The sequence below is a fragment of the Euleptes europaea genome, chromosome 5 (assembly GCF_029931775.1).
Source record: "Euleptes europaea isolate rEulEur1 chromosome 5, rEulEur1.hap1, whole genome shotgun sequence".
NCBI lineage: Eukaryota > Metazoa > Chordata > Lepidosauria > Squamata > Sphaerodactylidae > Euleptes > Euleptes europaea.
This window is the reverse complement of record NC_079316.1, coordinates 20924448-20940986: the sequence shown is the minus strand read 5'-3', so window position 1 is coordinate 20940986 and position 16539 is coordinate 20924448. Positions and strand designations below refer to the sequence as shown.

General features: G+C 43.5%; 1 protein-coding gene across 12 annotated transcripts in view; it reads right to left on the bottom strand.

Moving 5' to 3' along the window:
* Positions 1-9555: 9555 nt before the first annotated feature.
* MECOM (MDS1 and EVI1 complex locus) overlaps positions 9556-16539 on the bottom strand; it is a 337790-nt gene continuing 330806 nt past the window's right edge. For all 12 annotated transcript variants that reach the window (XM_056849692.1, XM_056849695.1, XM_056849697.1 and 9 more), the window contains 3 exons: positions 15172-15408; positions 13359-13545; positions 9556-10033 (listed from right to left, as the gene is read on the bottom strand). In XM_056849692.1, the coding sequence (XP_056705670.1) occupies positions 9899-10033; positions 13359-13545; positions 15172-15408 (559 nt within the window). In that variant the 3' untranslated portion in view covers positions 9556-9898. The remainder of the gene's footprint in view (positions 10034-13358; positions 13546-15171; positions 15409-16539) is intronic.

The following is a 16539-nucleotide window of genomic DNA, read 5'->3' as shown; positions in this document are numbered from 1 at the left end:
CAACCCAACAGTTGGCATCCAGTTAAACCTTAATGTAGAAAAGGCTCTCTTTAGAAGCTAGGAACCAACATAATATTCCAGTGAATGTTTGTATTTAAATACAGTATTCATTTATTTACAAAATTTATATCCCACCGTTCTGTCTTCACAGGGGCCACGAGAGTGGCTAACAAATTATTACATAATAAAACCGCATTTTCAAACCATTAAAAAAAACACACACACAAACACACATCATTAAAACAATTAAAAACAAAGCTAAAATACAAAGACATAAAAACATGGAGCTACCCACTATGGCCTGTAGATTCATACTCTGACTTGGTCACATCTACCTTCAAAGTTAGGAAACAGGTCTGGGAAAATCCATGCTGTTCCAGCATATAGAGTTGTTGCCAGGATTAAACAAGACAGTAGTCCTCAGGATATCTTGGAAAGGAAGAAGAATGAAATGGCAGATTGAGATAGCAGGGTTTAAGAGGTACAATCTGATGACTCACTAATACCCTCCAAATCTAGGATTGTGGACATTCTGGACTGAACATTCTGTCTCTGGAAGGTGAATGTCAATGTTAAGAGGCCTCATAGCAGTACCCCCTGTAATAGTTTAGTACTTTTTTTTGTCTGTAGAGGCCAATCATAACCTGAGGCCCTATCCTGTAGTTTACTTAGCTTGTGCATTAACCAAATCCTTTCCACTTCTGAGCTCCCATGTTCTCCTGGAGATCCTTTTGGCTATGCTGTTTTCCTCACATCCCAACTCTAGAAGGGCATGATCATAGAATCATATCATCATATCATAGAATCATAGAGTTGGAAGGGACCACCCGGGTCATCTAGTCCAGTCCCCTGCACAATACAGGAAATTCACAACTACCTCCCCCCCACACACACCTCCAGTGACCCCTACTCCATGCCCAGAAAATGGCCAAGATGCCCTCCTTCTCAGCATTGACTGCTGACCAAGTCTAGGGAGGAAAGGATAAAAGCAGGAGGAGCAGATGATAACGAAGACATTTAGATAACGATTAGGAGAATAAGCAAGCAATGAGAGACCCAACAACCCAACTTCCTTAGGGTGTCATAGACTGGAGCAGTGCACCACAAGGTCATTCATTGTGTGTAATGGGCCCTCGGAATGATATTCTGATTCTCAAAACCACAAACGCATGAATTCCCCTTTTGACATTTATATGCTTTTACAATGCACCAAAGGACAGCAGCTACCATCACTTCTAAATCTTCTGTAAAGTTTGCCTGCAACCTAAAGTTTTGAGGTCCTGCTTGAACAATGTATCTGTAGGAACCTTAAGGGCAATTAAAAGTGTTTCAATAAGATTTGTGAAAATAGGTTGATTCCCGTAACTATTTTGAACCACGTGTTAATTTTCCCCCCGTCCTAAGATCTCATTTCCCATAACATGTACCAGCACTCAGCCGGTATAGATTTTTGAAGGGTCTACCAATTGTTGACTAACAATATGCGGTTTATTTTTTCAAAAATCAGCATTGAGAAACAAATTGTTTGTGCTGAGATATATTTAGAGTGCATTCTTATTGTTCAGGGTCTTAAGGAACATTTTGGAACAATAATCAGAAGCGTGTCATTGGGGTATTGTTAGCGGAGCCCTTTTCTATTGAATTTTCAAGATGTTGTAAAATGAGATTATGTGAGTAGCTGAGTAGCACCTCTGGACACTTTTTCCCATCATTGTGTTGGTATCAATCGCCTACTTCCACTGTTTCTCCTGGTATTAAATAGAAATGTTGTTTCCCACTGCTCTGATTGGATCATTTATAATGCATGACATTGCTGATAACCCTTAGGAGACTGGGCATTGTAGGGCTCTCTGAGAAATCTGGATAACCGACGGAGGGAGGGGACATTTGGCCTGAGAGGCCCCGCTTGAGAGGATTTATTGAAATAAATCTTTCTGTTCAAAAGTCACGAAGCGTGCCGAAATGATCTTATTTATGAATCTTGGGTTGGGTCCTGGGCAGAAAGGTGGTGGTTGGGGGGGAAACGCTATCTCAATTTTTTTGCTATGAGGAAATTGGGTTGATTATACTTTCTCAGCCAACAAGGTTTGCTTGGTTTGTTTCCTATAGTCCTGTCCTTTTGGCAGAGCTCGTTTAAAGCTGGATCTCTTTCTGTTCATACCGGAGATATTTCCTAGTGATAGACTGGAGGTGAAACATGAAGTGTCCAGAAAGTAACAGTGATGTTAAGTGGCCAGAACTTGGTCCAATACAGGCAATGCACACAATGGCCATTTTTCTAAAGCTGTTTCCCCGGGGTCACCCCTGCCGACTGCTTAGGGGCTTCCTTATGATTTATGCATGCCTTTCCCGACCATCAGAGGCCGCCTCGCTCTCCACGTGCGTCCCTGCAGGTTTTGCCTGCGTTTTCCTCGTTCTCGCTAAAACAGCATCCGGAAAACACAGGCAAAACGCGTGGAAACATGTGGGGAGAGCGAGGTGACCTCTGATGGTCGAGAAAGGCATGCATAATCAAAATGAAGCACCGGAGCAGTCGGCAGGGGTGACCAAGAGGGAAACAGCCCTGCATAAATGGCCAATGTGTGATCTGAATAGGGTTGCCAGGTCCCTCTTCACCACTGGCAGTAGGTTTTTGGGGTAGACCCTGAGGACGGCAGGGTTTGGGGAGGGACTTAAATACCAGAGAGTCCAATTGCCAAAGCGGCCATTCTCTTCAGGGGAACTGATCTCTATCGGCTGGAGATCAGCTGTAATAGTAGGAGATCCCCTGCCACCACCTGGAAGTTGGCAACCCTAGATCTGAAACAACAGAGTCTGGGGGGCGGGGGGTGAAGGCCCACGTGTGTCTTATGCTGCCTGTAGGAGGGAGAATGAATTTTCTTGTTCTCAAAGCAGTTGGTACAACATAGGGGGAAAAATCTGTAGGCACTTTGTCAATAAATATACATTCAATTGTCCTGCTGCCATCCAGTCATCTGGACGTATCTTTCTTGAGGGTAGCTGTGTTAATATTTGCACCAAAAATAAATAGAAGACTTTAAGGTGCCGCAAGACTCCTGGTTATTTTTGCTGGCCTTATTCCATGTGTGTGTGTGTGTGTGTGTGTGTGTGCCCAATGGAAAGCAGGACTCCCCAAAGTTAGAGTAAACCCTTCCCCTGTCTATGTTTCCAGTTATGGACTGTGATTCAGCTGGTGGTCAAGAATGAGAGCCAGCATGGTGTCGTGGTTAAGAGCGACAGACTCTAATCTGGAGAGCCGGGTTCAATTCCCCACTCCTCCACAACAATTCTGCTGAGTGACCGTGGGCCAATTACAGTTTTCTCACAACTCTCTCAACCCACACGGAGGCAAGTAATGGCAAACCACCTCTAAATATCTTTTGCCTTGAAACCCCTACAGGGTTGCCATAAGTTAGCTGTGACTTGACGGAAGGGTTGCCAGGTCCCTTTTCAAAATGAAAGTGAGCGGGGCCAGGTAGGGCTTTTGCCCAGCAAACTGAAGATTTGATGGGCTGTGCAGATTTGTTAAAAGGTTGCTTTGGCAGCAGCAGTTACCACCATGGCACAAGGATCTGCACTGTGTTAAGGTATGGACATCATTTTGTGGCTGGCTCCACCTCCTATGGCAGCCATTTTGTTGCTGCTATGCCCACCATGCAGTGTCAGCATTTCAAATGTGCCCACAGGCTCAATAAGGTTGGGGACCCCTGACCTAGAACATTCCGCTCTGGTAATGGCAACATGGAGCAGGCTATGAGCCGAACTGGTGAGAGGTTGAGCATTCTTGCTTAAGAATGCTACTGCAGTGCCTACTTCTGACAGCCTAACAGGTTTCCTCCCTGCCCCTGTCCAGTTCCTTGGCAGATCATCTACAGACCAGACCTCCTTTAAGGAGCCAAGTGGAAGAAACCCATCCCTTGTCATTCACTACCCCCACACTTAAAGCAAAACATTTTGCCAAAAGATCTTAGGAGCTGGAAGTGTGCCCTGATCCTTCCCCTCAAACAAAGGCAGGCACTTGGTCTCTTGCATGCAAACCTTTACAAGGGGTACAGTTTTGCTAAATGGCTGTATTATGCTGCTACATGCCTCCCAACAATTAGCGTACCTTTCTATGGAGTCAAATTGGGTCTGACATAACGCCTGTTTGAAGAAGTACCCCAGGAATTAAAGAGCTACTTCCATCAGTTGACTTGGCTGGCCATAGGAAACTTGACACGATGTTGAGAATTTTCTGCACTTAACCATGAAACGAATCTGCCACAGGTATCAAGTGGGCTTTTGTTTTTTGGGAGGTTTTTTTGGTGCTGTAATCAGATTACAAATTGAACATTTCCATATGTTCATGCTGGCAGGTCTGTCGCCTGCTATCTAATCTTTGGCGGCCCTCGAGCACTGGTGGTGTTTTGTTTTTTGAAAAACATGGATAAAGGAGATGTGAATACAGTTTCCACGCTGTTTGAACATATGTTAATGGACAAAGGGCTGCAGCTCCAAAGACGCAGCTGTGAAGAATTTTTCGGCAATCATAGAAAATCAGTTTCTTAATTACTGATAATTTAGCGAAATGGCCATTCTTGGCCATTCCCTAAATGCACCTTCCTTTCCGAGCATGGATATGGGAGAAAACATTGAGATCTAACGCAGATAACTCCATGCAGACAACTCAGAAGCTGACTGACGGGGGAGCTAGGTGACGGCTCTTTAAGTATTCTGCAGGCAGTCCTGAGTGAAACACTTAGGTCCACAGTTCGACGGTGGGCCTGCCTCCCAGAGACCTGGGTCCAGATGGCCCATTTGAACTGCTGGGCAGGCCGGGGAGAGGAATGGCAGGGTGGGAAACTTACCACCAGGACTAACAATGCTGCTGTTCCCTCTCCAGCCTCCCTGCCAGTCGCCATTTTAGTGTGGCAGCCGGCCCCGATAAGCCTCAGGGCTCCCAAAATATCCACTGCCTAGCCTGATGAGCCTCGCTGAGGAGTTGTTGTTGTTGTTGTTGTTGTTGTTTATATGCCGATTTTCTATACCACTTAAGGAAGAATCAAACTGGTTTACAGTCACTTTCCCTTCTCCTCCCCCCAACAGACATCCTGTGAGGTAGGTTGGGCAGAGAGAGCTCTAAGGGAGCTGTGACTAGCCCAAGGTCACCCAGCTGGCTTCATGCAGACGAGTAGGGAAACCAACCTGGTTCACCAGATTTGTGTCCATCGCTCATGTGGAGGAGTGGGGAATCAAACTCGGTTCTCCTGATTAGAGTCCACCGCTCCAAACCACTGCTCTTAACCACTACATCACACTGGCTCTACTACTACACCACTACACCATGCTGGATGGATGGATGGATGGATGGACAGGCTGATGGATGGACAGACTGACACAGATACAGATATAAATGTAGTTGATCCTGGAAGAGCCATAGGAATATAGCCGGTTTTAAGCTGTCTGTCTGGCGGTCTGGCAGGAGAACATGATGCTCACCCTTTTAGGATGGTTCAGCTTTTGTTGTTGTTGTAGGTGTGTGTGTGTGTGCTGTGTCACTTTTATTATTCCTTGTAAACTCCCTCCCCCCAAAAAAGGAAAGTGACACCACCCTTAGTGAGGTACATCTGGCCTATAGAACCACTCCTATCAGCATTCAACTTGGTTCCTGTGAAAGGCTCCATGCCTTTGGCAGGCTTTTCATGTATGAACAGTGGTAACTGACAAGCCAGTTTGCAGTTCAAGACATACTTGAACGAAGTGGCCAAACATGAACTCCCATTTCCTCAGCACATTAGATCCCCACAGCTGTCTCAAGCATTCCTTAAAAAAAAAAAAAAAGCTTTCCTGCTGCTTGACAACCACGGCCCTTTTAATACATCAAATACACTTGGTAAAGGAAGCCATTGATTACATGCCCTGTCTTCCTAAGCCATCTGGCATGGTCTTCAGTTGATGTATTGGATGGTAATAGGCAAGTCTTTATTTCTGATTTTTTTTATATCACTCTGCTTACTCGTTGCCGCATAAAAAATCCTTTACAGCATACATTAAAAGTCATTTGAAAGCACACTTTGTCTTGGTAACCGACAGGTAGGAGAAAGGGTATGCAGAGAATCCCTTTGTTTTCTGGGGATGTGCCCTTCGATCCTGGCTGGCTCCATTAAGATTTCACATTTATTTATTTTTGGTACAGGGGAAAGCTTTATTCAAATGCCACTGCAACTAAATCAGATGCTGTTCTGAATTTGTTTCTGCAATTAGTTATGCTGAGAGAACAACCTCTTACCAGACTTTGGTCTCTGGTACATGATCATTAATCAAAGGAAAATAATAGATAAAGAAAATGATAGAGCAAGGAAAATGAAATGTGAATGCGTTGGATTTACCTCTGTGGAATTGTGTCCAACTAAACAGCTCTGTCCTGACCTGAATGACCCAGGCTAGCCTCATTTCATCAGATCTCAGAAGCTAAGCAGAGTTTGTCCTGGTTAGTACTTGGATGGGAGACCACCCAAGGAAGGCCAGGGTTGCTATGCAGAAGCAGGCAATGGCAAACCACTTGTGTTGACCTCTTGCCTTGAAAACCCTGAGGTCACCATAAGCCAGCTGTGATTTCTGCAACCAAATAGCTGTAGAGCAGGGGTGTCAAACTCATTTGTTACGAAGGCCAGATATGACATAAATGTCATTTGGTCGGGCCGGCACATGACTCGCCAACCCAGATTGAGAGTGAGGGGTAGGCTGCCTCAAGGGCCAGATAAGAGCCCTAAAGGGGCCGGATCTGGCCCTTGGGCCACATGTTTGACAACCCTGCTCTAGAGGATCCAGAGTAATAAGCCAATCAGGATAGCAACCCAGTATCAGCAAATTCTTAGACAGCCATTGATCCCACCATACGTTCACTTGAACTAGGAAGTAACAATGCCACTGGTTCTTCCAGAAACTCTTGCGTGCCATACCAGAGCAAAGAACAAAAGAGTTGTGCATAGAACATCATGGACCCCTTACCCACTGCAGCCACTCACGAGCTACAGGGGAACTTTCAGCGCAGGATTTTTTTTGCAGACCGGGAGACAGAAGGGAAAACGGGAAATGTCACCCCACCCATGCACACATGGAAGCAGTTTCTGCTTGGAGGATCCTGGCCTAGAGGTCCAATGAAATTATTTGGCATCAGGAGAAAGAAAAAGGAAACGCTTAACAAGGTATATAATTAACTAGAACTGTTCAGCGGAAGTTCTAGTTTTTCTCAGTGGGGAAAAGGGTACATATTACTGAAAGAGTGGCTAGTTTTTAAATGTAGGTATTGAGAGTACTGCATGATGAATGAAAAGTGTTAACCAAACTGATACAAATATTATGCCCTATTTAATAATTTATATTGGATGGTAGTTTAATAACAATACTTCTGAAATCCATTATCACAAATGTTCTAATGACTTCTTAAAAAAAATAAAGAAGACTATTGATCGCTATTACCCCAGCCTAGATGGCCCAGGCTTGCTTGATCTCATCAGATCTCAGAAGCTAAGCAGGGTCAACCCTGGTTAGTACTTGGATGGGAGACCATCAAGGAAGTCCAGAGTTGCTGCGCAGAGCAAACTTCTGTTTGTCTTTAATATCCTAGGAGGTTGCCATAGGTCAGCTGTGACTTGATGGCACTTTCCACCATCATTGATAGCTATTAGCCATGCTAGATAAACAAACCCTCCATATTTATAGAAACTATACTTATGATGACCAGACATGGAGGCCTACCACAAAAAGGGATGGTTGCCCCCATCATGCTCTGCTTTCAAACTTCTTCAGAGCATCTGGCTAACACAGATTCTCAGTCTACTTCAACAAGGCAATCAGTATGTGCATGTGAGAGACAGAGGGAAGGAGACTTTCACAAAGAGAGGGTGGTTCACTTAAGCATCCATCACATCTGTTTTGTTTAATATTCTCAGCATTCATATTGGCTTGGGATTAGTCCAGAAAAGAGCAGCCTAGCAGAGGTTTTGTGCCATGTCTTTTTGCCAGAACATTGAAGCTATATTATTAAGTTGCTCAACAAGTAGCAAAAAATTGGAGCAAATTTCGTCTGAGGTCTATCTCTATTGGATGTTGGGTGGAACTCATCATGCTGCTGGTTCTGGACCAGAGTGAGATTGGGCAAAAAGAGTCTGTGTGGTAGGTTATGACTCTTACTAGCCAGGAACAGAAGTGCTGTCGAAACATGGTGCTATTTGTGTCATCCATTCTAGTGTTTAAAAAAGCCCAGCGACAATGATCCTTTAGTTTTTGTAATCCTTTATTTTTTTTATTTGATCCTCCCATAGTAATGTACTGAAATGAGTAACAGTTACATTGTACAAAGCATTTAAAGAAAGTACCTCGACTTGCTGGTTATTTCAAAATGAGATAATAAACAAAAGGAAAATTAAAATCTGGTCCCTCACCAAAAGGGCAAAATACCCTCCCCTCCCTCCCCTGCCCCCCCCAAATAACTGAATACAGTTCATTATTTATTTCTTGGGGGGGGGTTTCTTTTTTCAAACATAAGTTTGGAACACTTCATTTTACAAATAGGATTAACATGAACGTAACATCACACAAGCTCGCAGACAACCGGCATAAAATATTGGGTACAGTTTTCTTTTTTTTTCTTTTTAATCAGAAGAATCATGCTTTCATGAAGAAAAATCAGAATGCTTTATACATTTGAATCATTTTGCTGTATTACAAAAAAGACTCTAAATCATCTCTATTCATCATTTAGTTTCATTAAAAAGGAAAACAAAACAATAGTAAAAGAGGAATGTAAGAAATCTTTTCAAACGCTGTTTGCACGCCTGTATATGCAGATACATTTGCCTCCCCCCTTTTTTTTCCTTTTGAAGTCCATGGGTGCCCAGAAAAATTATGGGGGGTGGGGGAACGGAACAGTGCTATGGATTTCAGAAGAACAGTGCTACATTTAGCAAGAGTGCTTATTTTTTCTTAATCCACAAACAATTGTTTGCCGACAAATAAATACATGGTACACGCAACACCAAAACAGAAAGGAAAGTAGAGAGCGACCAATGAACAACACCAACAAAACAAACTAACAAAAAATAGAACAGTGACATGATTGTCTAAAATTAAAATGTTAAAACATTGATCAGGGAAACATTGAACTATAGTGGTATGTAGCCATGGTCTTTTTGCTAGTCATATGCTGAGAGATTCATCTCCTTGAACGGATGAATTTTCCATTTTTTTATTTTTTACAATATACACAGACTTCTTACATTATTTGTCTCATGTTGTTTTCTAGTTTTTATTTATTTTACAATGCAGGTCAGAAGGCAAAAGTTAAAGGAGAGGGCAAGCAATTCCTTGTCATTAGATTCAAGGCTAATGGCTGATGTACATTTGAGAGAACGGCTTTGACTTCCTTCGATGGTTTTAAGTGCATAAAGCATAGGTGACCAGGATACAGATAACCAACTGTTCCTAATCCGGCCTTCAATTACTCTGCACACTACCACCCCCCTCAAATAACAGAAAAGGGAAACGATTCCATTTGACTTTAATGAAGTGCTTGTGTGTGTATGATTGTATATGAATACAAGACTTAACCCTTTAGTCCCTCCCCAAGAAGGTGGAGTGGAAGACACATATTTCCCCATCAAGGTCTATTTGATCCATGTATTTTGAAAGTCGCATTGATCCTCAAAATGTCAGCAGCTGCCTTCGCTGTGCAAAACAAAATATTGAGAATAAATAGTTCTCTTTTTTTTCAATCATTCAGTTTAAGGTCACCTGACTTTAAATGTGACCCGTCAGATTTCTAAGGCATTCTGCTCCGCAGTCTTTTAAATAGTCTTCTATGAAAGAGCCACAATGCTAGTTTGGACTTGGTCCCAATCCAGTTACGTTGATGGTGTCATACATGACTAATGGATTGGATAGCACTGGATTCTGCGGCAGCTCTTGCCACACTGTGCCACATGCTGGAGGAATTGTGGGATGTGGAGTGGAGGATGTCCTTGTCGGAGAGCGAAAGCATCATCGCATACGCCTACAGCCAAAGAAGAAAAAAAAGATTAGAGGTTGGTTTTTATACCCTGCTTTTTCTCTACCGAAAGGAATCTCAAAGTGGCTTACAATCACCTTCCCTTCCCCTCCTCCCACAACAGGCACCTTGTGAGATAGGTGAGGCTGAGAGAGATCTGAGAGAACTGTGACTAGCCCAAATTCACCCAGAAGGAGTGAGGAATCCAATCTGGTTCTCCAGATTAGAGTCAGCCGCTCATGTGGAGGAGGGGGGAAGAAGAGTTGGTTGCATATGCTGACTTTTTCTACCTTTTAAGGAGAATCAAACTGGCTTACAATCTCCTTCCCTTTCTTTCCTCACAACAGACACCTTGTGAGGTAGGGGGGCTGAGAGAGTTCTGAGATAGCTGTGACTGGCCCAAGATCACCCAGCTGGCTTCATGTGGAGGAGTGGGGAAACCAACCCAGTTCACCAGATTACAGTCCGTTGCTCATGTGGAAGAGTGGGGAATCAAACCTGGTTCTCCAGATTAGAGTCCACTGCTTTTAATCCCTACACCATCTGCAGACACAACAAACCTAAAACCTTTCCTTCCCTCTACAATCCTATATAAAAAAGCTGCTTTGGAAAAATTGCCTTCTCAGCTTGCATTGTTGGGCAGAAGAAAGAGAAGGGATCACAGGCAGGGAAATTTCCTCTGCTTTGTTGCTGTCCTTGCTAGAAAGACAAGTAAGTTCTCAACTGAAGAAAAGTGTAACTCTGAAAGCTGATGGCCAATCTGACAGACCTTCAGGCAGGTCTTTTGTGCCCCAGTTTGAAAACACACTGCTCTAAGGTGATGAATACAAAATATACATAGCTGAGCAATCAATGGATTTAAAAACCATACTACATGACATTTCCTGGCTGGAGTTTTTAACAGCAGGGAAGTAAATAAAATATTGTATGTCAGATCAGATGAAGGGAAGGCAGTATGATATAGCTCAGTAATGGTCAGGCCTCAGAAGCTATGCAGGGTCAGTACTTGGATGGGATACAGTCTTGGATGGGAGACCACTAAGGAAGGCTATGCAGAGGAAGTCAGTGGCAAACCACCTCTGCTTCTCACCTGCCTTGAAAGCCCCTTTCTGGGGTCGCTATAAGTCAGTTACAACTTGACTGCATTTATGTACTTAGGTATGTTAGAACATACACTGTGTCAACTTTAGCAAATTAGGAAAACGAAGTAATTGACAATATTTTTTTTTCTTCCTGTAAAGGAAGAAACTGAAAGAAGGGACACAGGAGTCCTGATAAGACAATTTGGGACAATCCTAAACAGATTTAAACCTAAGTCTACTGCAATCAACTCTGCTGTAAAAATCTTCAACCTGAGTGTGAGGTGGCCAAATGTCTACTGTCTAGAAGAGTGTGACTTTAGTTTCTCTTTGGATTCACTTGATTGCCAAGCAGATTTATAACCACCATGTAAATTTGAACATAATCTCTACTACACTGATAAACTACAGGGTCACTGCAGACATAACACTGGAGGTCATTTAATGTGGGTCATACACTCTCTTAACATCTAGCTCCTTCATCCTTTTGCACAAATTCCCACTATTCAACTTGGCCATTACTTCAAAAATATTAACAGCAGTTTGCAATAACAAGGGTCCTCATTAGGGTTGTGCAAAAAAAATAAATTCGGTAAATTTCAGGGTTGGATTTTTTGGGCCCAATTTTTTCCCAGTAAACCTGAAGTAAGCCGAATACCCATACCAGTAAATATAGGTATTTGGCTTATTTTTGGGTTTCCTGAAAAATTCGGGCCCATTATAATCAATGGGGATTTTTTCAAAGCTCTGGGGAGGGCATTTTTGGAGGTAAAGTCCCCAAATTTGCAGCGCAGTTACAAGGGATTCTCTTTTGATGGTCACCAATGTTTGGTGAACTTTGGAACAGGGGGTCCAATTTTATGGTCCCACAAAGGGGTCTCCTCCATCCTGCAGGCATTTGTGAGCCAAGCTGTCCATTGGTTTAGGTTCAAAAGTTCAGCGTTGCTGAGAACTGCCAGAATGAGCTGATTCCAGGCTGGTGCCTCAAAGTCTGGGAGCTGCCTTCATTTCTGGGTTTCAGGGCCTTTTGTCTACAATGTCCCAGCACCAGTTTTTTGGAAATTGCAAAGAGTTGCTGAGGTAAAGGGGAGGGCAGGAAATGTGTCTGTGTTCACCATTGCACAGTTTCATTTGTTTCTCCATGCAGGTTTTTTTTAAAGGGGCCCTAACAAAACCAGTCCAAAAAAAAAAAAAAGAAAGAAAGAAAAAGGGGAGAAAGCACAGAGCCATGCCTCTGAGCAAAGGTGACTAGCCGAACCCAAAAAGCCGAATATCTGGCTTTTTCAGGAATTGGCTATTCAGCTTCAGCTTTATCCCCAGGTTTTTGCATTCAGTAAACCCAAAACCTGAAATTTACCAAAATGGCTACTTTCGGGTTTATTTTTGGTTCGGGTTTATCAATATGCACAACCCTAGTCCCCATTATTATTTTTTCTTAAGAGGTGTTTAAGAAAGGTTACCTGAATCTTAACTAGGATTGGAAACCAGGCCTGTTGACACACCAGCAACTTACCTCGCAAATCACACACATCCAATACACAAGAATCCAGACCGCCTTTAAATTCCTGTTCCCACCGCGCCTCCTTTCCCCGCTGCACTTGAAAATCCCCAGACCGGCAAGCTTCCAGGCATGCCCAGTCGGCGCTCCAAGCAAGGATGGCGATTGGTTCAGCTTTAGTAAGGGAGGCGGGGGGAGTGCAGGGGTTGGCTGGCAGCAGGACTGAGGACGCATTGCATGTTCCCACTTCAAGGCACCGAGTGTGCACGACGTTTTATTTTTTTAACTTGCCTTATCAGCGGATCCTCTTACCGCGGAGAAATTGCGCTCTGGAGACGTCCTGGGAATCCTTCGGGTGAGATGAAGTGGGAACATGCAAGGAAACCCCACAGAAATCGGAGCTGCAAATGGTAAGTGCGGACACGGCCCAGGTTAACATTTGATGCAGATAGTCTGGGGAAAATGTCATGCTTAACCAATGTAAACTAGGTCTGGGGAAATGTAAAGGATCTGGTGAGAAGGATCAAGCAAGTCTGTTGTCTGGTCATGATAATCAGGAGATCCCCACTGGCTCATAGCTAGCTGGATGATTCTTGGATGCCACACTTGCCCATCAACCAAGGGCCATGAAAATTAGGATGCCTAAAAAAACTCCATAAGGCTGAAATAGGGTTTCAATTTTCACTATCAGCATTCAGCAAAGTCCTAACTGCAAATCATTGGCTGCTACCTCCTGCCTATTCTGAGCCTTTACCTGTGATTTGGACTTGCGATACAATGGTTGCTTTAAGTCTTCTGGCAGATGGGAGGTGCTGAATGACGCCAGTTCGGCTTCACTAAACTGGTTTTCTTCCATTTTCCTCACTTTGAGGCTATCAGTGAAGTGCCTTATTTGGTCCAAAGCAGAAAGTCCAGTTTTATTAAATTCTTCTTCTTTATACCTACACAAAAGATGCAAAATTGATAAACTGATTTGAAAAGAAGATCACCACAGATTGATATTATAAATTCATGACTGTCTGATCCTTTCCCATATTAGTAACAAACACTAGGCACAATCCCAAGTAAAGGTGGCAGGCATCTTATTTAAACTATTGGGACTTTAAAATCATGGGCTTAGGTCCCACTGGCTAATTTTCTCTTGATCACAACCCTGAAGAAAAGCCCTCAGTGGCTCAGTTATTTCTCCATTCAGTTATTTCTCCATTCTAAACCTTCTTACAGGGCTACAAACAATAATTAAGAAACATACATGGGGCTGTGGCTCAGTGGTAGAGCATCTGCTTGGCATGCAGAAGGTCACAGGTTCAATCCCCGGCATCTCCAGTTAAAGGGACTAGGCAAGTATGTGATGTGAAAGACCTCAGCCTGAGACCCTGGAGAGCTGCTGCCGGTCTGAGTAGACAATACAGACTGATGGACCAAGGGTCTGATTCAGTATAAGGCAGCTTTATGTGTTCATGTGTTCATAAGTAATTCGTCTTGGAAACAGAGTAGCTAGTCAGGACCTGGAAGTACTGGCTTGTTGGGTACTGTCCCGTTTCAAACGTTTTAGATAAATCCCCCCACTGATAACCTTGATCATTGTTGATTTGGTTGCCCTGACCTGGATAGCTCAGGATAGCCTGATCTCATCAGAGCTTGGAAGCTAAGCAGGGTCAGCCCTTGATAATATTTGGATGGGATAATACCAAGGAAGTTCAGGGTTGGTACGCAGAAGCAGGCAATGACAAATCACCTCAGTACAACTCTTGATTTGAAAACTCCACGTGGGTCACCATAAGTCTGTTGTGACTTGATGGCAACACCCCCCACCCCCCAAAAAACCTTGATCATTGTTGATTTGGTTACCTAGACTACACAAGTTCCAGGAATACATCTAGAAGTTACAAATCAATCTATACCCAGCTGCGTGTTCCACATAATCAGTATCATAGGTCACAGCTATGTGATCTCTTCCTCAATTGGATGTTCATCACCTTGATATCTTATGGTGCCAATTTGTGGCCACAGCCAGCCTCAGTTCATCAACTCTTAAACTGCTGGATGGTAGTGACTACTGACCAATGTATAAGAAGAAGAGTTGATTTTTATACCCCAATTTTCTCTACCTTTAAGGAGTCTCAAACTGGCTTACAATTACCTTCCTTTCTTCTCTCCACAACATCCTGTGAGGTAGGTGGGGCTGAGAGAATTTGAAGAGAACTGTGACTGGTCCAAGGTCAGCCAGAAGGCTTCATATGTAGGAATGGGGAAACAAACTTGGTTCACCAGATTAGAGTCCACCACTCATAACCACTACACCATTTCCCAAGTGTCTCCTTTAAATGGCTGAGGAGAACTGACCATGTTTGCCAAGTGTCTGAACATACTCTGGCCTTTGGCTGAAGGCCCAGGTATAATACTATACTTAGGGTACTTAACAATGGAAGGACCAGAGAAGGAATATAAAAAGCTTGAAATTCTAGCACAGAGTTTCACTTCATCTACAAACAATGTTATCTGAATGCCCTACACTGCTGGAATGTTTTTCCATAGTGTTGACTGCCATTGGCAGAAGAACCTACCTGCCAGGAGAAGACTTGCAATTCATTTCCAAAGCATTTGCTTCCTCGTAGTCTCCCTCGGTAGCCTCTTCACATATGCTGCTTGCCACAGGTTCTTTAGCTGGCTTCCCCGTTATCTCGCTTTCTTCATCTTCTTCATCCAACATTACTTCGTCTTCTGCTTCCTCGTCCTCCAACAAGTCTGAGTTCTGGTTTGCCACCGAAGTCTTTTCATCATTAAAGTGACTTCCATTCATTCTTTAAAAAAGAAACATATATATTTATTTATTTATATATCAATCAGCACATAATCAGATGGTAGGCAGTTGCAGAAGCAGAGGGAGCCCTTCCAGGGGCTCTGTTTTCTATGTTTTGCATTGGCTGTCCCATGGGTCATAATTCTGCCATAATTAAAATCAATATTACTCCATCCAGTTCATTAAGCTGCCAGTACTCCTTTGAAATCCAGTTCACAGCCTGATAGAATATTATGCCTAAGTTTTAGATTACTACATTGCATTATCCCTGGGAATAGAATTTCCAACATATTCACTGCTGGCCTAAGGGAAAAATTATTCACATTGTCAGCTGCCTCCCACTTCCCTGTTTCCCACAGAGAGATACTTATAATGGCTATCAGCAGAATATAATCTATTTCAAAGTAGGGACCATCAATAGAGGGCAAACCACCCTATCCATTGTGAGGATAAAATGGAATAACCCACATTAGACTGCCCTGAGGTTGTGGAAGAGGATTGGATACAAACGTCATAAGTAAAATAAAATACACAACATGGTAATCCATTTACAAGAATAGGTGGAGTTGAGGCTTAGTGGTAGAGTATCTGCTTTGTTCCCAGGTTCAATTTAAGGCTGTCGATTCAGTTCCATCCGACAAGAAAAACAGCCAAATTTTCCCTGATTCAGCGGTTTCTACTTCGGACAGAAACAAAGTCAAAAAAGGTGAGAAAACGACAAACCAAACTCAGCGAGTTCGGGCGGACGCCAGATAAATTTGTACAAGTTCAGCGCCCCCAAAGGAGCATTCTCCCACGGCCAATCGGTGGCCAAGCTGGGTCTTCTTCTGGCCAATCAGTCGTGGATGAGTGCATGATCCCTGCCACTGCGTGGCCCAGGGAAAGAGAGACTGGGAGTGTCTGTTTGTGTGAAAGAGAGATCCCCAAGGGTGTGTGTGTGTGCACATTCGCGGCTTTCCATGGCTCCCAGGGGGGCATTTTTGGAGGTAGAGGTCTCAAACTTTCAGTGTAGCTTGAGGGGACCCTTCTTGCGAGAACCCCCAAGTTTTGTAAAGATTGGGTCAGGGAGTCTCAAGATATGGGGCACAGAAGGGGTCCCCCACAAAATCACCCATTGGAATAAAGCCATAAA